The sequence below is a fragment of the Colobus angolensis genome, unplaced genomic scaffold, assembly GCF_000951035.1.
Source record: "Colobus angolensis palliatus isolate OR3802 unplaced genomic scaffold, Cang.pa_1.0 Scaffold152, whole genome shotgun sequence".
Lineage (NCBI taxonomy): Eukaryota > Metazoa > Chordata > Mammalia > Primates > Cercopithecidae > Colobus > Colobus angolensis.
In genome coordinates, this window is record NW_012114622.1 from 5,063,371 (window position 1) to 5,086,482 (window position 23,112).

A 23,112-nucleotide genomic window follows, 5' to 3' on the forward strand; every position below is an offset into this window, starting at 1 on the left:
TTTAAGTATTTTTCACTTAATTGTTTCAAGTATATTTTCCTCCTGAGTTGCATGGTACTGTAAACAGAAGTGATGCAAAATATCTCTTTAGCAAATATTTAGTTCACTGTTTTTCCCTTGTGAGCCTCAGTTGATATCCTCTTACATTTGAACTTTAAGTTTGGAAACTATTTGTAGGCCTTACATATTCTTTAATTCAATGGGATATGTAACTTTCATTTACTTGGTACTAAAACTTTCCAAAGGAAAAGGTTATGTTTCTATTATAATGTGTTCAGTTCCTCATTAGAATAACAAAATGTTCCTAGCATACTTCCTGGCACTTAGTAGGTTCTCAGTAAGTTGTTGATTACAAGAAAAATAATGTGTAGAAAAAAACTGAGACAAGAAATTATGAAACATGTAGGATGGAGTTTCATGTTTGAGCTCTAAAACAAATTAAGTGATATGAACAGTCTCAGAAAACCAGTGACCATGTGGACTGATCTTTAGGCTTCAAATTTAGTGCTCTATGCACTAGGCTACAGTGGTCTGAAATTTTTAGGAATTCTTTCCAGGAGTTTTGACCGTTTATTGAACCTCGGATTAATGATTTAACTATCATCTCTTAAAGTGCCCACCAAAAAGAGAACCCAAAGCACCTTCTATATGTGTTTCTTCAGAGATACGAACTTGAACAGTAACTTTTAAATTTTCCATATTTGCTTGGAATGGGATACTCTAGTAGGGTATTTAAGTGTAACAAGCTTATGCTAAAATTACTGTTCATTAAGATGATGGAAACAGTATTGGTTGTTGAATACTTTGAAATATATTTTGCATGTATGCAGTTAATTCTCAAAGTGCACAAAAGTGGAAGAGGTTATAATATAATTGACTACATCTTGAAAAATAAATATGTCCAGAAGTATTTTAGTTTTAACCTCTTAATGACATTTTTGTATTCTGATTTTCTGTATAAGCAATTTAGACTATGTTATTACTCGAAAATCTTTTTTCACTCAAGTTGTGACAAGCCTAATATGACCATATGGTGATAAAAGGTAATGATAATAGGATGTTACAGTGTTAGAATGGTAAGACTATGCTGTAATATTGTGAGTATTGCCTAAATATATTATGTGGTTACTGTGTAACAAGTAAATATTATAGCTTCCATGTAGTACAGTGACATTTTACTACTGCCACCATGATGTCATTGTAATTTTAAACATAGATGCAAAATATATTTGAAAGGCATCATATATGCTAATTGTTAGTCATTTGATGATACACTTATACTTCCATTACTTATTCCAAAGTGTTTTACAAATTTGAACATTTTCAGTATCTGCATCTTTCAAATGACCTAATATATAATGTTTTTGTTCTGACAACCTAATTTTATTATGAGATATTGATACACATTTCGCAAGTTAGCTACGTTAACATTTTTTAAATTCTCAGATTATCTAACCCATTTTCTCAGCCTTGCCCTTCTGGGATATTTATATTATTATTTGAGGACACTATATGAAAATAACACTTATATTTTGGAAAAGGAAAGATAGGTATTCCATCAATTGAAGAGGTACTCCATTTCACTTCCAGGGATTTCTAAAGAGATTGTAACAGCTAAAGGATTCTGACAGAATTTCCCCCTGCCTCCCAACTGCATTCCCCATAAAGGGTATACTCCATCTTAGGACCATGTGTCTAACCTGGGAGAATTATCCACAACTTCATCCTCCAGAAAAATGCTTAAAGGAAGGGTAACTGCAGATTTGACCTCTGTGCTGTTAAAGTTTGATAGTCAGGGAAATGTCGGATAGGGATTTGAGGTAAACAATAGTCTAGGAAGAGTACTCTGAAAGAAGCTTAATGGTAGCAGCCTTTTTTTAACATTGATGTCAACTAGTGGGCTTATTTCCTTTATTGTGTTAATGTGTATCATGGGATAATATACATTGAACTTGGACTACGTATTTAACACAGTCTTGGTTATGGTATTTTACCAACCAATATAATTAGCATACATTTAAGAATAATGTATTTTTTATTGCTATGTAAAATTCTTTCATGTGACTTAATCTATAGAACTAGTCACGGTTCCTAGCTTTATTTTGATTCTCATGTTTGCCCAGCCAATAATTGTGTCATAATGAAGAGTAGTCACTATGTTTCATAACGCTTGAGGAAGAAAAAAAGACTTGTTATCAAAATAAATGTGATTTAATTTGAGGTCCAGCATTAATTAAGTAGTTAAGGCTTTTACTATGAACCAAGGAAACAATATGAACTTGTTTTTTACGTTGCATTTTCCCAAAAATACTTTTTTATAATTTTAAGCAAAATTATTCCTTTATATAGAGCTCTAGAAAGGAGTGGCATAAATCACTGTTATTTTTCCTGACTTTCATTTCTTTTCCCTTTTATTTTCTTTAACATTGAAGAAAGGCTTTCATATTCTACTCTATTAATTTGACCTCTTTTACCCAAAATTTATAGCTTAATCAGAGATTTCTACTGGGGAGACTGTGGGGATTGAATGTTGTTGCTTTAAAATATTAATAGTACTAATATAATTGTCTTACTATTGCACAAATTGAAACAACAACAAAAGCCCTTTCATTGTCTTATGATTTTAAAAATCGTAAGATGGGAAGATCCTGGCATTTACAAGATCTTAAATTAATTCTAATATTATTTCTTAAGTATTAAATATCTTTTCTGGTTTTAAGAAAAAATGCCTATTTTTAAAAGATGTAAAATCTTGATGAAATTAATTCTTTAAAATATCAAGCTTGCTGAGTATCTTTAACCTTTCAAACCTTTATTTTGATTCTCATGTGTGCCCAGCCAATAATTGTGTCATAATTATTGAAGAGTAGTCACGATTCTTTAACCTTTCAACGTCTTATATTCTTTTGTGTACATGAAGTACTCTACTTTTATTTTTAGTAAGCTGTAAGTAAGTGTACATCTTAAAGACGTCAAGAAGTAAAACCAAGAGTTTATTTGCTGGCCGCGTGTGGTAGCTCTCACCTATAATCCCAGCACTTTGGGAAGCCAAGATGGTTGGATCGCTTGAACCTGGGAGTTTGAGGCAAACCTGGGCAACATAGAGAGATCCTGGCTCTTCAGAAAATGCAAAAATTACCCAAGCTTGGTGGTGCACACCTCTAGTGCCAGCTACTCAGGAGGCTAATGGGGGAGAATCCCTAAGCCTGGGGAGTTCAAGGCTGCAGTGAGCAGTGATCACACCACTGTATGCCAGCCTGGGTGGCAGTGAGACCCCATCTCAAAAAAAGAAGAGTTTATTTTGCTTAGTGGCTTAGAAAGTGTGTTGGTAATTTTTCTAAGTTAGGATGAAAAGGGAGAGGAAGTAGTAAACAAGGCCATTTTAGTACTTTTTTGTTTGTTTTCATTACAAAAATAAGATGATTGCTTCCTTACTCTATTACTTATCTGTAATACGTTGTAGTGGACTATTGGGAAAAGATATTTCAATTTTAATTGGGAACTATTAGTGTGAAGTCTATGTTGCTTTTGGAATTAGATAAAATTACTAATGGATTACTTTAAATTTACTTTAAATTTAAAAGTAAATTAAAAGCCAACTTTCAAAGAATGTATCAGGATACTCTGTTGTGGTTGGTTGGTTGTTTTAGCTTTTTATTTATTTATTGTTTGGTGGGAGCACAGCTACAAACATTCACACTTTTAAGTTAAAATACAGCTAGACCTTCCATTTATCAAGTAAGAGACATCAAAATACCTTATACAAAGGTATCTTGTGGAAATGTTTTGAGATCATGTCTCACTAAACTCAAGTTTAGAATAATAGAGAAATTTTGCTGCTGTATAAATTTTGCATGTGTATATATATGTATAGGTCAAAATTATTTCTCTTAAAGCACATAGAATAAAAGTTTGATTTTTAAAAGCTTTAAATTAGTTAATAAGTTTAAGTTAGTTAATATTACATCTTACTTCCCACAACTATCCTTCACAATGACCAAACTTTACCAGAGCAAATCTAAATGTGAATCTAGTGAATTTACATGATAGAGCCTTCTTACCTTTTTGTAAAGTAAGTTTGAGAAGATATTTGGTTGATAAAAATGTTTTTAATGTGTCCCCATTATGTCTTAATGTTCAGATTTTCTAAACATTAGAATTTTAATGCACATAAGATTTTTTAGTCTATGTGGTTGCTCATGCCTGTAATCTCAACACTTCGCTGGAGACTAGTTTATGTCCAGGAGTTCAAAACCAGCCTGAGCAATATAATGAAACCCTATCTCTACAAAGAATGAAAGAATTAAAAAAGAAAAAGAATTAGCTAGTCATGGTTACATGTTCCTATAATCCCAGCTATTTCAGAGGCTGAGATGGGAGGACCACTTGAGCCTGGGAGGTTGAAGCTGCAGTGAACCATGATCGCACCACTGCACTCCAGTCTGAGCAACACGATGACATCCTGTCCCCCCACCCCCCACAAAAAAAGAGGAATTGCCAAAATGGTAAAGGTAGCCCTTTCTGAGTACCTTTCTGGGCCAGACACCTCTATTTGGTAATCACTTCGTTTAATTGGAAAACTTTTACATGATCTGTTCTCATTGTCCCATAGTGAATGTTAAAAAAAAATCTTTGCTTCTCTGTCTGTCCCAGTGGAGGCCTTATATAAATTCCTTATTTGGGGAGACGTAAATGTAACTCAGGAGGTTAGATAAAAAAACTAAATCCTCCCTATGGGAAATAGGTTAAAATAAGAAACTTTTTAATAGTGCCTGCTCTAGCTTAGACACCATAATGTCTCTTGTATGCTTACATCAATTCATCTCCTTATATGTACACAAGAAGGCTATTGGGTAATTAAATGTTTATTTTTGCATTTAAGGGAAAGTAGGAAAGTAAGGAAGTGTGATCTAAGATGTTCAAATGGATAAAAACGTTAGTGTAGCACTATAAAATTAAACATTTAGTGTAATCTTATCCCAAAGCAAACCCTTTGTTCTGATCCATTTGTTTGTTTGAGACTGGGCCTCACCTTGTTTCCCCGGGCTGGAGTGCAGTGGCACGAACACTGCTCACTGCAGCCATAACTTCCCATGCTCAATTGATCCTCCTGCCACAGCCCCCCAAGTAGCTGGGACTACAGGTGCCAGCAGGCCTTGCTAATTTTTGTATTTTTTGTAGAGATGGAGTTTTGCCATGTTGTCCAGGCTTGTCTCAAACTCTTGAGCTAAAGTGATCTGCTCACCTTGTCCTCCCAAAGTGCTGGGATTATAGCCATGAGCCACCACACCCAGGCCTGATCCTTTTTGATGGCTATCATGATATATATATATATCAGCTTATGTTTATCTTTTCATCTGAAAATTAAAGTTATCCTATGTAGTCTGATACGACTTTAAATGCTATAATGAAAGAACTTGTATAAATGTAAACTTATGAAGTCTTGTAAATATATAAACTTAAACATTGAAACATTTAAATATACTAGCTTTTTTCATTATTTCCTTCCTTAAGAGTTTGAAATGTTCTACATATTGTCATAAAATTGATGTTTAGCCTCACTGTAAATCGCTTAGCATAAGTCTTATGTTGCATATTATTCTAGGTGCATGTATGTTACCAGATTTCAAACTGTTTAAAACATAATAGTTATGCCTTTTTTGCAAGGCAAAAAATAAACACTATCAAAGGAACTTTTTTTTTTTTTTGAGACAGAATCTTGCTCTATGGCCCAGGCTGGAGTACAGTGGCATGATTTCAGCTCACTGCAACCTATGCCTCCCGGGTTCAAGCGATTCTCCTGCCTCAGCCCTCCTGAGTAGCTGCGATTATAGGAGCAGGCCACCACATCTGGCTAATGGGGTTTTGCCATCTTGGCCAGGATGGTCTCGAACTCCTGAGCTTATGTGATCTGCCTGCCTTGGCCTCCCAAAGGGCTAGGATTTCAGGTGTGAGCCACCTTACCCAGCCTATCAAAGGAACTTTTGTTACTAAGTTTTTCTACATGACAAATGTGACTACAAAACTTTTTTTGTGGAAAGTTCTTTATTGGTGTTCTAAATGTTTCTTTCAGATTTGTGTACAAAAACCAAACAATTAATATTGACTCCAGTTGTCCAACAACTTAGAGTATTTTTTATTTTATGGAGTCTTACTCTGTCGCCCAGGCTGGAGTGCAGTGGTGCGATCTCAGCTCACTGCAACCTCCCTCTCCTGGGTTCAAGCAATTCTCCCTCCTCAGCCTCCCAAGTAGCTGGGACTACAGGCGCCCACCACCATGCCTGGCTAATTTTTTTTGTATTAAAATTTTAGTGGAGACTGGATTTCACCATATTGGCCAGGCTGGTCTCGAACTCCTGACCTCATGATCCACCCGTCTCGGCCTCCCAAAGTGCTGGGATTACAGGCATAAGCCACCGCACCTGGCCTAACTTTGAGTATTTTTTTAATTTTACTTTAAATACGTTTCTATTCTTTGATATTAAGTTTTTAAATTTTTAAGTGAATTTGTATTTGAGACATTAATCAAAATGGTACTAGTTTTACAAATGGAGTGAAGAGCAAAGTATTAGTACTCAAATGTCTTAGTGTAGTTTTAAGTTCTTTATTTATTTATTTTTTTTTTTGAGACAGAGTTCCACTCTTGTTGCCCAGACTGGAGTGCAATGTTGCAATCTCGGCTCACCGCAACCTCCACCTCCCTGTTTCAAGTGATTCTCCTGCCTCAGCCTCCTGTGTAGCTGGGATTACAGGCATGCACCACCATGCCCATCTACTTTTGTATTTTTAGTAGAGACGGGGTTTCCCCATGTTGGTCAGGCTGATCTCAAACTCCCGACTTCAGATGATCCGCCTGCCTCGGCCTCCCAAAGTACTGGGATTACAGGTGTGTGCCACTGCGCCTAGCCTTAAAATTAATTTTTAAATTGATTTTTAATGATTCACCATTTGAATTATATATTTCATGATTGTATTACCATAAATCAGATTTTTTTTTTTTTCTTTTTTCTGAGACAGAGTCTCACTCTATTGCCCGGGCTGGAGTGCAGTGGTGCAATCTCAACTGACAGCAACCTCACCTCCCAGGTTTAAAAAATTCTCGTGTCTCAGGTTGGGCACGGTGACTCGCGCCTGTAATCCCACCACTTTGTTAAGTCCAGGCAGGCGAATCATGAGGTTAGGAGTTCGAGACCAGCCTGGCCAACATAGTAAAACCCCGTCTCTACTAAAAATACAAAAAATTAGTTGGGTGTAGTGGCAGGCGCCTGTAATCCCAGCTACTCTGGAGGCTGAGGCAGAAGAATCACTTGAACCCAGGAGGCAGAGGTTGCAGTGAGCCGAGATCGTGCCAATGCTCTCCAGCCTGGGCGACAGAGTGAGACTCTGTCTCAAAAATAAATAAATAAATAAAAAATTCCCGTTTCTCAGCCTCCTAAGTAGCTGGGATTACAGGCATGTGCCACCACATGCAGCAGATTTTTTTGTATTTTTAGTACAGACAGGATTTCACCATGTTGTCCAGGCTGGTTTTGAACCCCTGACCTCAAGTGATCTGCCCACTTCAGCCTCCCAAAGTGCTAGGATTACAGGCCTGAGCCACTGTGCCCAGCCTAATTCAGATATTTAAAAGAACACTGGTCTAATAATACTGAAAATGTATTTTGTGATGATGGTCTTTTTTGTTTGAAATGGCAAATACATTCCTTTTAAATTGTAAATGTATTTAGAGCATGTCCAGACTTTGTGTATATTATTCATAATAAAGAAGAATTAGCTTTAATTATCAATTCTTTACTCAAAGTCTTACTAAATTTGAAGATAAATATTAATGTGGCATTTCTATAATCTTATCTATGTTTACTACTTCTGTAGTAAAGTTACTGTGCACATTTAACTCTTGAGTATTGAGTTAATTTATTAACAAGTGCTAAATATAACATTATTGGAGTGCTTAACCACAGTTATGTTGAATGCTGTATAGTTCTATCATAGAAGAAAGGAGGATAGTACAGTATATTATGGAAGTAACTGTAGGCCGGGCATGGTGGCTCTCGCCTGTAATCCCAGCACTTTTGGAGCCCAAGGCAGGTAGATCACATGAGGTCAGGAGTTCGAGACCAGCCTGACCAACATGGTAAAACCCCATCTCTACTAAAAATACAAAAATTAGCCGGGCGTGGTGGCAGGCACCTGTAATCCCAGCTACTCAGGAGGCTGAGGCAGGAGAATCACTTGAACCCAGGATGGGGAGGTTGCAGTGAGCCGAGCAGAGATTGTGCCACTGCACCCCAGTGTGGGCGACAGAGCGAGACTCCATCTCAAAAAAAAAGAAAAGAAAGTAATTGTAATGTGTAGTGTATAATTACATATAATATGTAATTATTTTATAATAGCACCTTGAGCAAAGTATTGCAAAGGCAATTAAAATGTTGTTCACAACTGCAGTTTTAAAGTTACTGAAGTGCCTTTCCTTCATAAAGCCTAACTTTTATGTTAAAGATAATGGAAAAGGTAAATTAATTTTCTTCTGGTTTTGTTTCATTTCCAGGTGGAGGTTTAGCCATTGGAACAGTTCTTCTAATTGGTTAGTACAAAATACATACTTTGCTCTCCTCTATCATTGTTTTCCGTTGTGCATAATCATTTTATCCAATTCCCATTCCAAAATTATTTAAATCACTAACACGACAGAACTTAAGATAAATTAGAGAGGAATTGACTTAAGTTCTATTTTAAATTCTAATGTTGATCTGAAATTGAAACAAATTAGGCAAATATATCTGAACATGTAGCTCTTATAACTTAAAAATGTTCGCAGTGCATTGTGCTCCATTTTTTAAAAAAGACTAAAATTAATGTGAATTGATTTTTTTGGAGAATCTCAGTATTTAAAGTGGGATTATTACAGGGATCAGTTTGGGAAATTGAAATACTAAGTCCATCGTATATATCACATCATTTTGTCATTATCTTTTTATTGAAACACAAGTAACGATTTAGTAAATCATATTTTAGTTCATCTTTAAAGTGACAAGAGTCCTTATTTAAATGTATAACCATAATTGCCTGCCTTCTTTTTTAGTGTATATAGGTCACAGAATCTTGGAATTGAAATAAAGCTTGTCAGTTATATAATCAAAACAGCCATATTAATATTTAATTCATGTATCTGTAACATATCTGTTGTTCCTATTTTTGTCCTCTGATATAATACCGATTGAATTTACATAGTTTTTCACATGACACCCTTAAAATATTTGAAAATACTTATTTTTTCATCTCAAATATTCTCCAAACTAAATAGACATCATTCCTTAACCTGGTTTTATATGTTAGGGTTTTCACACACCTCACTGTTCTGATTGTTCTTTTTATGCACCTTCTAGTCTGGCATTCATTGTCTCTTGAACCATGCCCCAACCTAAATATAACATTCCAAATGTAATATGACCTGAACTCACCATACTGGGACTATAAAATAAACATGTTAATCTAGACAAAGTTATTAGTGCCAGGCACCAAAACATGACTTTATGTTTATTGACCCCTAAGGTAACAAAAAAGTAAGTATTTTGGAAGAAATTGCCCCAAGTGTGAGTAAAATACAAAGTGGTGATGCTTAAAATTTGGCATGTATATGAGAATTTGTCTAGTAAAGGAAAACATTATGTAGAACATTTTATTCCTCATCTATGCTGGATAATTGAAGAGTAATAATAGTAGTAGTGAGAGCTGCCTTTTATTTAACTCTTACTGTTGGTCATGTATTGTGCAAAATGCATTATGTGTTTTTTTTGTTTTTTTTTACTTAATACAACAACCTCATAAGATGCTAAATATACTTCATGTTATCTCCCTTTTATACATGAGGAAATGAGGCTCACAGGGATGGGGTAGTTTTCCCAGTATTCTGTAGTTAATCTGAGAACCAGAACTTGAATTCTGTGTGACTCCAAAACCCATTTTTTTGTAACTGTGCTCTAAAGTTTTTCACGTTTTGTTTAATAGCGATAAACAGTAAAATAGGAATCGCATCCCTTTTTAGATTATTACAGTTTCAAGTAGTAAAGTAAAACTCACATTTATGGAGATTTTTTCTTTTGATGAATTTTCAAATTTCTCAACATGAAGGAATCCTTTATAAATTAATGCACAATAAGGATCAAAGTCGCAGCACTATAAAAATCCTTATTTCACATGATCGGTATTTCTCCATTCCAGTCAAAAAATTTTGTCTTTAAAATAGAAATCAATATATTGGGAGTGCTAAAAACATCTTCAGGTGTACGGTATTTGTTAGATCAGTTTATATAGTTGTAGCATATTGCTATTAAAAATGTAATATATTAATTTTCTGAAAGTATACCATTTAATCATTTTGGCCGTGTGTTCTCTCTCCTCAGCCATTAATTTCCTTGTTGGCTCTTGACTGCAAAGTATCTGCCAACTTCTTACCAGTCATTTACTTTCATCAATACAATATAATCTTCTGGAAATTTACGTAGAATTTAGTGCCTGAGTATCCAGACAGTAGACAATTTTTAATAAAAACTAAGTAAAATATGTCTTATGAGATACTTATGTCACCCGTGAGTCATTAAAGTACTATTTAAGGACTTTGAAGACAGCATTATTCCTAACACTACATGTAAGAGAAAAAAATAACCTATGATCAAGAAATTCTAGAAATGATTATCTCAGTTACATTTATATCTTATGGTAAATAAAGAATGTCTGAAGGTGTTTATTGAGAAAATTATCTACATGTTTGGTATAAATACATAAAATATAAAAACGGTGTGTAAAAAAAATTAGGTTGCTTTTTCAAAACCTCAGCCTCCGTCCCTTGAAATTATAGTGTCCTGGGTATTCCACCCAAATATTTCTATGTAAGTAATATACATGGGAGCGTTTCACACTTTGCTTTATCTACTTAATACATCTTAGACCTCAATTTATGTACATTTATATAGATGTACTACTTCATTCTTGTTAACAACTGCATAGGATTTTATTGTATAGATGTGCAATAATTTTTTGTAGTAGTTCTCTACTGAAAAATTTAAATTAATTCCATCTTTTTCTATTATTAACAATGCTATTGTGCATAATCTTGTGTGTAACCTTTGCACACATATGTAAATATTTGTAGGAAAAAACTCTAATTTATAGACTTGCATCATTGCGGCATGTTAAATTTTGTTAGCTATTATTAGATTGCTCTCCCAAAAGGTTATACTGTCATATGCTTCATCCAACAATTATATCAGTTTACCCTAATCTCACCCTTGACAACACTTGTATATTATCAGACATTTTATTTACCAGTCCAATTACATTAGATTAGCAGATGAAGTTCTCCACTTTTCTTTTTTTTTTTAGAGATGAGTCTTGCTCTGTTTCCCAAGGTGGACTGCAACGGCATGATCGTAGCTCACTGCAGCCTCCAACTCCTGGGCTTATGTAGTCCTCCCTTCTCAGCCTCCTGAGTAGCTGGGACAGCATTCACACCACCATGCCCTAATTTTTTATTTTTATTTTTATTAAAATAAAAAATTATTTTTAATTTTATTAAAATAAAAAATTATTTTTAATTTTATTAAAATAAAAAATTATTTTTAATTTTTTATTAATAACAGCCCAGGCTGTTATTAAACTTTAGGCCTCAAGCAGTCCTCCTGCCTTTGCCCCCTAAAGTGCTGGAATTATTGGTGTGAGCCACTGCATCTGGTCCCAGTTCTCCACTTTTCTTCATTCCCAAGTCTATGTGACTTGTACAATGAATTAAATCCACTTGAAGATATGGAAGCATAGTTTCAAAATATAAAAATACGAGGATTTTAGTTTAGTGTTTAGCAGCCTAGGGTATTACTATATTACTCATCACTGAAAGACTTTTTTAATTCCAGAAGTAAAAGAAAATTAAAACATGGAGATTATTTGCATTAATAATATTTTACTATAGATTTCCAACTTTTTAACCATTTTCTCATGAAATAGTTTATTCATTTACCAAGGCAGTTTTATGTAGAAGCGTGTACCTGTGCATGAGTGTGGGCTTTCAGAGTACTGTATTTACAGCTTCAGTAGCAATTTAACTATGGAAACTAGAGCTAATGAACACTGCCAGAAAAACCTAAAATAACTCCACTTTAGACCTTCTGAATACAGCAAAATAAATATATATGAACAGATGAAAGGAAATTTTCTGAGGAATAAATTGAAGAACTAAGGGACTCCACTGTGTACTTCAAAAATGTAAGATAGTTGTCAATTAATAAAACAAAAAATCAAAGATAGATTTTTCTTAAAATATTTAATGCTTAAGTACTGGAATAGGCTTTGAGATGTTTTATCTATATTGCTTTCTGACAGTCTGTTACATGGGTAAATGTGGAACAGCTTAAAAGTTTCAAAAGTTAATTGATAGCATAAATATTTAGAGTTTACACAGTCTCTTTAAAGAATATTTGTAAAGATATTGAGCATCAAAAAGGTTTGATAGAAGTTGTCACCTATTAAAATTATAGGTGACATTTATCAATGTATTATTTTTAAAATAATCTTTTACATTAATTACATAATTTAAGTTCTAGACCTGGAAGATAAATGATGCACTTTTGGACAATTAAACCTATTATCAGTGTACTTTTGTATTAATTTTTTCTGTGTAACAATATTAACACAAATTTTACAGTTTATAAAAACACAGATTTATTTATGTAATAGTTTCTATAAGTCAGGAATCCAGGCACACTTCCACAGAGTCCTCAGCAAGCCTGCAATATAGCTGTCAGCCAGGGCTGAGTTCTCATCTGAAGGCTTGACAAGGGAACTATCTGCTTTCAAGCTCATGTGGTTATTCGCAACATTCAGCTCCTTGCTGATTGGCAGCCAGAGGCTGCCTTCTCCATAGGGCATCTCACAAGATGGTGTCTTATTCCTTCAAAACCAAGAAGAAAGAATATCCCTCAGCAAAATGTTGTAGGTTTTTGTAACGGAAATGACATCCCATCACCTTTGCCATAATCTCTTCGTTAGAAGCAAGTTCCACATTCTGCTGCGATCAAGAGGAAGAGATACAAAAAGGCATGAATACCAGGAGACAGGAATCATAGGGACCACCTTAGAATATGTTCACCACACTTTTCAAAATTTTAATTCATATTATTTCCTGTAATAGCAAAAACTAAGCAGTCTCTATAGTCCTCTCATAGGATATTACAGTATTTCTTGTCAGTCATCTAAAACCTTTCTGAATTTGCTGAACTATATTTTTCTTCTACATCATGCAATAAATTCTGAGCTAACCAGCCAGGGCAATATGGCAAAACCCTGTTTCTACAAAAAAATATAAATATTTACTGGGTGTGGTGGCATATACCTGTAGTCCCAGCTACTCAGGAGGCTGAGGTGGGAGGAGTGATTGAGCAAGGAGGTTGAAGCTGCAGTGATCATGCCACTGGACTCCAGCCTGGGTGATAGAGCAAAACCCTGTCTCAAAAAGAAAATAAAAATTCTGAGCGTTTTTCTATGCAGGAATTGCCAAACTACAGCCTGCTAGCTGGTCACCTAGTTTTGTAAATAAAATTATATTAGAATACAGCCGTGCTTATTCATGTGCACATTGTCTACAGCTTCTTTTGTGCCACAAGGACAGAATTGATTAGTTGTAACAGAAACTGTATGAATCACAAATCCTAAAGTACTTGCTTTCTGATTCCTTAAGAAAAATTTTGCTGACCGCTGTTTTGTGTCACTATATTTGATATTCTACTAAACTTGCTTTAGAGTAGTACAACTTCATTAAAGGACTGAAATAGGACAACTGGTATCAGTCCTTTAGTAGAACCACCTGACCTTTAGTCCTGAAGAATTTAAGCTCTTACAATGTGTTCAGCACTCTTAGGCAAGATCAATCTCTGGATGTTGGTTGCATATGGAATAACCAGGAACAGTACATATATAACATGCAGATATAAGAAGTATGAAAAAGACTTAAATTGAATCAAAGTATAGTTAGAAAGAAGTGATGAAGAGAAAAAATTGCTCATATGGAAAACTGTTAATCAGTACACAATAGAGGATATCAACAGAGCATGCTTGTGTAATAACTAGGTCCTTCTAAAGTAGAGAGAGTACATATTTAGGACTAGTGAGAAGGTAAGTTTGGCCTTCTTCCCCTGGATCTCTTGCTTCAACTACCTACTTGTAGAATTCACACTGTAAGACTTCGGACCCTTGTACCAGTTCCCAGAACAATAGTGTATCAAGACTAGGCTGTATACCTGTTACCCATTCCTAGGATTTTTTTTTGTTTAACTTTATGGCCAGCCAAATCTATCATGCTTCACCTCCTCGTTATCTTTGGTCATTATCTAAAACCAAATTAAGACCAAATCTAATTAAGCTGTTCCAATGGTCTTATCTTTTATGTCTATACTACTACGTATTTTTCTCTTTAAACTCAGTTTCCTATTTCCTTCTTTTCCTGACCTTTTCAGTTTGCCCTCTATAACACCTGTTTCATGTAAAATAAACTCTGATATCCTAAAATCTTATCCTTAAATATTTTATTGAAACATTTAACATTTATTGAGGATTTACTGTGTGCTGGGCAACATGCTAAGCCGTTGACATGTATTGTATCACATAATTTCACAACAATGAGAGGAAGTGTCTTTATAGGTAATGAAATTGAAGCTTTGAGAGAAGCCAAGTAACTTGCCCAAGATCACATATATAGCAGCTGAGATTCACAATGAAATTTCTCATTTTATACTAAAACATGATAACTTATCTTAAAAAATCCCTTCTGGGGCTGTTCCACCTTCTATATCATGTCGTTGCTACCATATATTGACTTCATAGTTGTTTTTATTATTTATTAGAGACTATCATGATCTCTAACGTCAAGTAGGCTTTCAACACTGGCCGGAAAACTTTTGTATAAATCTGGTCACCTCTTTTTTATTTTCAGTAATCTCAGTGGCCTTTTAAACCTTCAGACATCTAACATAGTCTTCAAAAATCTAACATAGTATACTACTGTGAAGACATCAAACAAGATGTCTTCAAACATCTAACATAGTATACTACTTTATCTTAATCCTCTGGAATAACTTACAGTTATGTCACACAGAAAAAAATAGAGTTTTATCAGATGAGAACTCACCCAGGTTCCTAAAATCAATCCCCAAAACTTACCTCTATTCACAAATGCAAAGATATACTGTACCTTCTACTATTTGAGAATCATCTTTCATCTCTACTTTAAATTTCATTTCATTCTAACTTTCTAAGGACCTAACAATATCAATTTCCCTTCTCCTTATCTTTAATCTCTTCCACTGTGTTAATTCTTTTCAGTGTGTACTTTAACTATACTCAAATCTATTTTTAAGCTTTATTTAAAAACAAGGGGAACAACATCTTCCCTCTTAACCCTACCCCTTTCTCCACTATTGCTTTTTCTTTTCGCTTTCATAGCCAAACCTCTTGTGTAGTCTGTACTTACATATTTTGTAATATTTCAGTCATTCCTCAATCTACCTCAAATACTACCATTTCACTGAAACCACCTTAATGACTTTCTCCCTGCTAAACCTAGAAGATACTTCTCAGCCCTCTTCCTTTTTAATCTGTGTTATACTTGATGTTGTTAATCACTCCTTTCTTGAAGTACTCCCTTTCTTCCTTCTGTTGTAATGTTCTGTTCTGATTTTCCTTTTTTTTTTTTTTTTCTTTGAGACGGAGTCTCACTCTGTCGCCCAGACTGGAGGGCAGCTGTGCGATCTCGGTTCACTGCAAAGTCCGCCTTCCGGGTTCACGCCATTCTTCTGCCTCAGCCTCCCGAGTAGCTGAGACCACAGGCGCCTGCCACCACGCCCGGCTAATTTTTTGTATTTTTAGTAGAGACGGGATTTCACCATGTTAGCCAGGATGTTCTTGATCTCCTGACCTTGTGATCCGCCTGCCTCGGCCTTGCAAAGTGCTGAGATTTCATTCTGCTTATGTTTTTAAAGATACCTTTGGCTTTATTTTAAATAATGGTATCTTGTTCCCTCTTCTAGTGCTACATATTCTCCTGAAAGGTCTCAGTCACTGCCATAACTGGAATGACCAGGGAATAAAAATAATCAGTAATCTCCAGACATTGCTATATATATAGGATACATAGAGAAATGCAGAGAGCATATTTAACCCCCTATTCAACATTTCCTCCTGAATATCTTACAGATATCTCAAAATCAATGTGTTTGAAGCTTTCTCTACCTCCAAATTCTGCTCCATTCTTCAATATCTGTTTCTCTTCCTGTGGACTCTGGATTATTGAATCTAACAGGTGACACATGCCAGAGACCTGAGTGATACGCTTGTCTCTCCTACATCCAGAAAACATTAAATCCTAATGACTTGTATCCTTTAAATACTGTGTTAATTTTTTCTATTCTTCAACCTTACTGCTGCTACCCCACTTCAGGCCATAATCAATAACCCCCATTGAAACTAGTATAACAGGTATTTCCCTTGCTTCAGTTCAATATCATAATGTTGCCAGAATGCACTTTCTAATGTGAAAAGCTAATCATAATATATCTTGACTTAAGACCTTTTTGTGCTCCTTGTTGATCTTGACATAAGATCTAAGCTCCTTAACTTCTGACTATAAGGCCTTTAACAATCTGCCACTGCTGATTCACTTTAGCTTTATCTCTTCTCATCCTCTCACTGTCCTTCCTCATACTTTGTATTTATCATTCTGAGCCTTTAATTCCATTCTCTCTTCTCTCTAGACCTTTGCTTATGTTCTTTCTTGCTGCCTTTTATTTTCCTCTTAATTGTTTTTGAGGTCTCCACTTAGCCATCTGTTCCAGAAAGTTTTCCTTAACTGCTGCTTTCCCTTTACCTACACTCAGTATTCCTTCTGTATACTTCTGTAGTAGTCTTTATTTACCTTATCATGGTACTTATTACACATTTTTTAAATCAGGTAATCATGAAATTGCCTGATCGTGATTACTTATTTAATAGACTGAAAGCTCTGTAACCATGGGAGCCATGTAGGAGCATAATGAATGAATGAGTGACTCAAAAGCCTGGGTAAAGGCAATTAAATTATATTAGTAAGAAATAGATAGTCATGGAGTGTTTTGAACAATTAAGAAATATTATGATGGATACACTGCAGAAATAAAGTAAAATTTGAAGTGATGGAAACTACTCATTGCCCTAATCTAAACATGAGGCAATGTTTGTTATTATACTTCTAAGACTTTTGTCATAAATTTGCTATTTCACTTTTCTACTTCTTTATTTCAGTATGTATATTGAATTTGAAATGTTTAACTGGTTATGCTTAGACTGCACTGATATGAAACACTATTTTTCTACATTTTTCCTCATTTAATAGGTACTTCTTAAGAAAGTCAATTTCTATTTCTGTGCTATGTACATGTGTAGGTGATGAAGGAGAGACAGAAAATAGGATGATTCCCAGGTTTTTATCCTGGGAAAGTTTAAAATTAGTACCATTAAGTGAGTTAGAAAAGGAAAAGAATGAGCAAATATTGAGGTGAGGTAAAGAATTCAGGTTAAACATAATAACTTTTAGGTACTAGTGAAAGGTTGAAGGTTGAAAGTCATTCAACCTAATAGAAAGTTGGATTTTTCTGGCATGAAATTTAGGCTAGAGAAAAAGATTTAGGAGTTTTCAACATTATTTAACTGTGTTATTCAGTGTGTGTTTTAGTGTTGTCATAGACAAATGGCAGATTCCTCCAGCCTGCATGACAGAGTGAGACTCCATCTGGAAAAAAAAAAAAAAGTTATTGTGAAGATTAAATAAACCAATGCATGAGAAGTGCAGTGTCGTGTTTAGTATAGAGTTAGTGCTCAATAATATTAGCTGTTTGCCATTTTTTAACCATATGTTAAGTACCCTAGAATTGGTGAGTGTAGCCTGGAGTGAGAAAAAGAAGACAAAGTCTTAAGTTTTCACTTTCCCACAATTGGGGTGAGCCACCTCCTTGCAGGCCCAAAGAACTAGCACAGATACTTCCTCATATCTCCACTACTGTCACTGCCCTAACCAGGCAATAAAGTCAAGGACTGGAGAAAGCAGGAGTACATTTATGGTAAAAAGTGAGGCAAGTGAGGGCGTACACCTCCAAGGGCATCAGTCATAGACATTGAAGTTGCTTGCAAGAAGCAGAACTTGACATCCCTGTTTCCCAGCCAATTCCTTGCTAACCTCTAGAACCTCCAAGCCCATCAAAGTGAATAGTGCAGAATGAGTTATTAGGAAAGCCTGCTTTATATTTGCTGAATTTTGTCAACATTGTCAAACATGAAGACTATTTCCTGTTTCTAATACAGGAAAAGGAGGGGGGCCTGATAGAATAGATTGTGTAAACAAACACAGCTAGAAGAATAATGACAGTAATAGTATTTCCAAAGAGAGACTGAGGATGAATTACTAGCCACCAAAACACTAGATTCTACCTCTTTGCGGGGTTCTTCAGTGACATATAGAGCCAGTATGAAGTAAGGTACCACCCACAAACTATACTTACCATCTACATGGAAACCACCATAACGTTAGAGGGTATAAGCAGCAGACTTAATACACCAGGTCAGAGTGAGGCTAGGGACATCTCTCTACCTGTGCCAGACAGGCAGTTACAGAAACTGATCTCTGCCACTCTTTTGCTCTACTTTCCCGGTATAGGAGCTAGGACTTGAAGAAAAGACTTGTAGAAAGAGGTGTCTTAGAACTTCCTTTTCTCGCTGCTGCCCCCTCCCCTTAACACCGCCCCACTAAGTTTTCAAGCCACAAGCCTTAGTGGAAAATGTTGTATTGACTGTTGACTAAGTTTTTAACTGGACAGTCAAGTTTTAATAACTGAAACTAGTGAGAATCATGGAAGTAGCTCCGGATGTCATTAAAAGATGAGAAAAGAAAGATTTGGCTTGCATAGCTGAAAGTAGTGACTAGCAAAAAGTACATAAAATCATTCCATATGTATATAACAAAAACTTGAGAGCTCTATATAAACCATTTACATACACAAAGAATGGCTAAAGAAACAGGAGCAAAGTTATAGAAACTGGGAAAACGTGGGGAGGGAGTGTACAGTAGTTTCATGAAAAAAATTGTCAATGGTAATAGTTGCCATAGATAAATAAGGTAAGGATTTGCAAATATCCAATAAATTAGACAATTATAAAATAATTGGTATTGGAGAGCAGTCTTGGTAGAGTGATGATACAGCTCATTTGGACCTTTGTATTAAGAAAAAAATGATATTCCTGTTGTTTCTATCCACTAGGCTTTGTTCCACTCTTTGGAGCCATAATGTACAAATGATATTCCTTTTCCATTTTATAGTCCAACAGATATTTGAAGACAGCTATCTTATGTCTCTTGGGTCTGTTTCTTTAAGGTAAATATTTCCATTTCTCGTGTCACATACTTTCAGCTCCCTTCACCATCACTATTTTTGAAGATGCTTTAGTTTGTGTAAGTCCCCAAACTGAATATATTATCATCAGGTTGGTTGACTACTGTGGAATAGAACAGTACAAGCGTGTCTCTGAACCTAGAAATTAGACCGTTAATTCAGGCCAAAATTACATTTGCTTTTTGGCAGTTCTGTCACATCATTATCATTTTTACTTGCCCAGTGTTAGGGAAATTCACTAAATAGATTAATTAAATGCTTATTGTACAACCTCAAAATTTGTTTCACAAAATTGGTAATTTTCAGCTCGATGAGTTTAGTGTTTTTGCTAATCCCTAAGTAGGTGATCTCCCTATTAGTTTTTCCTGCCTTATAGGATTCTTTGAAAAAATAGAAGTGATAACTATTATAGAATGTATGTGTATATGTGTATACAATGGTATGTTTTCAAACTACAGTGGATGTGGATGATTTATGAGACAAGATCGATTTTGGTTTGTTGTTTTTTCCCCTAATTAATTCTACAAATATTAAGTATATGTATACTATGTGCCCAGCACTAGAGATATGATAATAGGATGCATTCTCTGCCATAACAATCTTTTAGCTTTATGGAGGAATTTCAGGAATGTTTATTAAATACTACTAGGGGTAAAGAGGGTGCTCCAGAGCAGACTGATATCTCACCCAGCCTTGAATAAAGCTTCTCAATGATGGTGCCACCTAATCTTGGTCTGGAAGGATGTGAGCAAATTAGTTAGCCAAAGTTGTGAAGGAATTTATACAAGGGTCCCGAGGCAAGAAGCAATATGGCTGGTGCCAACAAGTAGTTTGCTGTCCCTGGGGTTTATGAGATATGGAAGGGGGGGAAGTGTTGAGAAAGAAGGCAACACAACATTTAGAGAGGCTTATATGCCTTGCTTTTTGGGTGTTTTTCTCTTGAGAGCAATGAAAAGTCATTTAAGTTTTTGGAACAGGGGAGTGACAAGACTAGATTTGCTCTTTAGAAAAAAAATACTCTTGAGTATTGTGGAGAATAGATTGGAGGGAGGAGTAAGGTTAGAAGTACAGGGACCAACTGGGAGGCTGATGTTGAGAGTTAAGGATGAATTGAACTACATTATTGTCAGTAAAGACGGAAGGAAATGGATGGATTTTAAAGATTTAGGAAGTTGAATGATTATTTGTGGGGATATAAAGGAAAGGGAAGAGCTGAGAATGAAAAACATAGTACCTAACCTTTATTGACCATTTAATTATGCACAATGCACTGATTTAAGTATTTCATCTTTGCCACAGTCTTATGAGATAGGTATAATTTTATTATTCCCATATTATAGTTGAAGAAACCTCAAACCCAAAGCAAATGGTTACCAAGTAACTTACCAAATAGCATGTTACCACTGGAAGATGGGCAGCAAGGAAGAGGAAAAAAATATGGTTTCGCCTTTGGACATGTCGTGAAATTCTTTTGGCACAGTGAAGTAAAGATAAGATAACATAAAACATGTTTGCTAAGTACTATGTCTAGTTAATAATATGCAAACAAATAGCAATGATGTCAATGCCTGGAGCTTAGCACAGAGAAAGCTGAGCTAGAGATAAAGAAAAGGTCATAAGGATAGTATGGGGAGTAAGAAATAAGTCAGAATCCTCACTCATTTAAGAGATAGATAGAAAAAGACAACTGTGACATCTAGTTTGTTTATTATCCTTCATTACTGATCAATCACCCAGTTTTTTAAATTATCTACGAGTACATATCCCTACTTTAAGTAGTACTGATCTGATACAGTTCATTCTCTCACTTGAGTATTGTAATATGCATCCTTAACTTTATGAATGTTTTAATTCTTCGAATTAAATAGTTTAGGTTTCTTTTTCTCATTACTAAAATTTGTTAAACCACAGTCATGTATATTTTATTTTTATTTTTTAATTTTTATGCTCTCAGGGTATACAAGTACAGATTTCTTTTTTTTTTTGAAATGGAGTTTTGCTCTTGTTGCCCAGGCTGGAGTGCAATGGCATGATCTCAGCTCACTGCAACCTCTGCCTTCCAGATTTAAGTAATTCTCCTGCCTCAGCCTCCCAAGTAGCTGGGATTACAGGCTTACACCACCACGCCTGACTAATTTTCTATTTTTTTTTTTTAGTAGAGACAGGGTTTCACCATGTTGGTCAGGCTGGTCTCGAACTCTTGACTTCAGGTGATCCACCCACCTCGGCCTCCCAAAGTGCTGGGATTATAGGCGTGAGCCACTGCGCCTGGCCACAAGTACAGATTTCTTACATGCATATGTTGCACAGTGGTGAAGTCTGGCTTCTTCACGTACCCATCACCCAAATGGTGAGCATTGTACCCGATAGGTAGTTTTTCAACCATCACTCCCTTACCACTCTTCTACCTTTTGCAGTCTCCACTGTCTGTTATTCCACTCTGTATGTCCATGCAGCCTTTGTCATTTATAAGTAAAAACATGTGGTATTTGGTTTTCTGTTTCTGAGTTATTTCATTTAGGATAATGGCCTCCAGTTTCATCCGTGTTGCTGCAAAAGACATCTCATTCTATTTTATGGCTGAGCAGTATTGTTAGGGGTGGCGTATATCCCAGTTACTGGTGGCAAATCCGTACGGGTCTGCAGCAACCTCAATTCTTGCCTCCTCAGAAGAAAGAATTCAACTGAGGCGCATAAGGCTGAAAAAGAGACCAACGCCAGTTTCAGAGCAGGCGTGGAAGTTTATTAAAAAACTTTAAAGCAGGAAAGTACACTTGGAAGAGACTCAAGCGGGCATCTTGGAGGTCAAGTGCAGGGTTTGACCTTTTGACTTCAGGTTTTATATTGCTGACATACTTCGGGCATTTTGCATCCGTCTTCCCGTGATTCTTCCCTTGGCGTGAGCTGCTTGCATGCGAGGTGACCTGCTAGCACTTAGGAGATGAGCATGTGCAGTGTGTTTACTGGAGTTGTAGACATGTTCACTGGAGTTGTAGACATGTTCACCTTAGGCGTTATTCCCTTTTATGGTGGACTACCCCGGGAAAGTCATACTCTGTCATTTTTGCCTTTTAATGCACATGCTTGAGCTCACTCGCCCAATTCCTGAGATCTTATTGGAAGCTGCCGGTTAACAATTTCGTTGGGAAACTGCCGCTCTCTCCCTAGCATCGACTGCGACCAGTTATCATTTTAGAGAAACAGTGTGACAACTGCTGGACCATCACCTGATGGTCCCTGGACATTCTTAGTGGATTGGGGGAGCCTCTCCTGCCCTGCTCCTGCCTGGTTAACTATCTACTGTTAACAGTATTCTGTGGTATTTATACTACATTTTCTTTATCCAGTCGTCTGTTGATGGACACTTGAGGTGATGCCGTATCTTTGGTATTGTGAATACTGCTATGATAAACATATGAGTGCAGGTATCTTTTTTATGTAATTATTTATTTCCCTTTCAGTGTAACGTAGTAGTGGGATTGCTGGATTGAATGGTAGTTCTATTTTTAGTTCTTTGAAAAATCTCCATACTGTTTTCTATATGGATAACAGAATAAATTAGTACAAATTTACTTTGTGCTAATTATAAAATACCAATTTATTCCCACAAACAGTGTATAAGCATTCCTCATTTACATTTTTTTTTTTT

General features: G+C 35.7%; 1 protein-coding gene across 3 annotated transcripts in view; it reads left to right on the forward strand.

The window, feature by feature from the left end:
• Positions 1–23,112, forward strand: part of ELP4 (elongator acetyltransferase complex subunit 4) — a 281,026-nt gene that overhangs the window by 1,427 nt on the left and 256,487 nt on the right. For all 3 annotated transcript variants that reach the window (XR_001001145.1, XM_011936337.1, XM_011936338.1), the window contains exon 2: positions 8,549–8,584. Coding sequence is in view for 2 of the 3 variants with exons in the window: in XM_011936337.1 (XP_011791727.1) it covers positions 8,549–8,584 (36 nt within the window). In the remaining variant the exon portion in view is untranslated. The remainder of the gene's footprint in view (positions 1–8,548; positions 8,585–23,112) is intronic.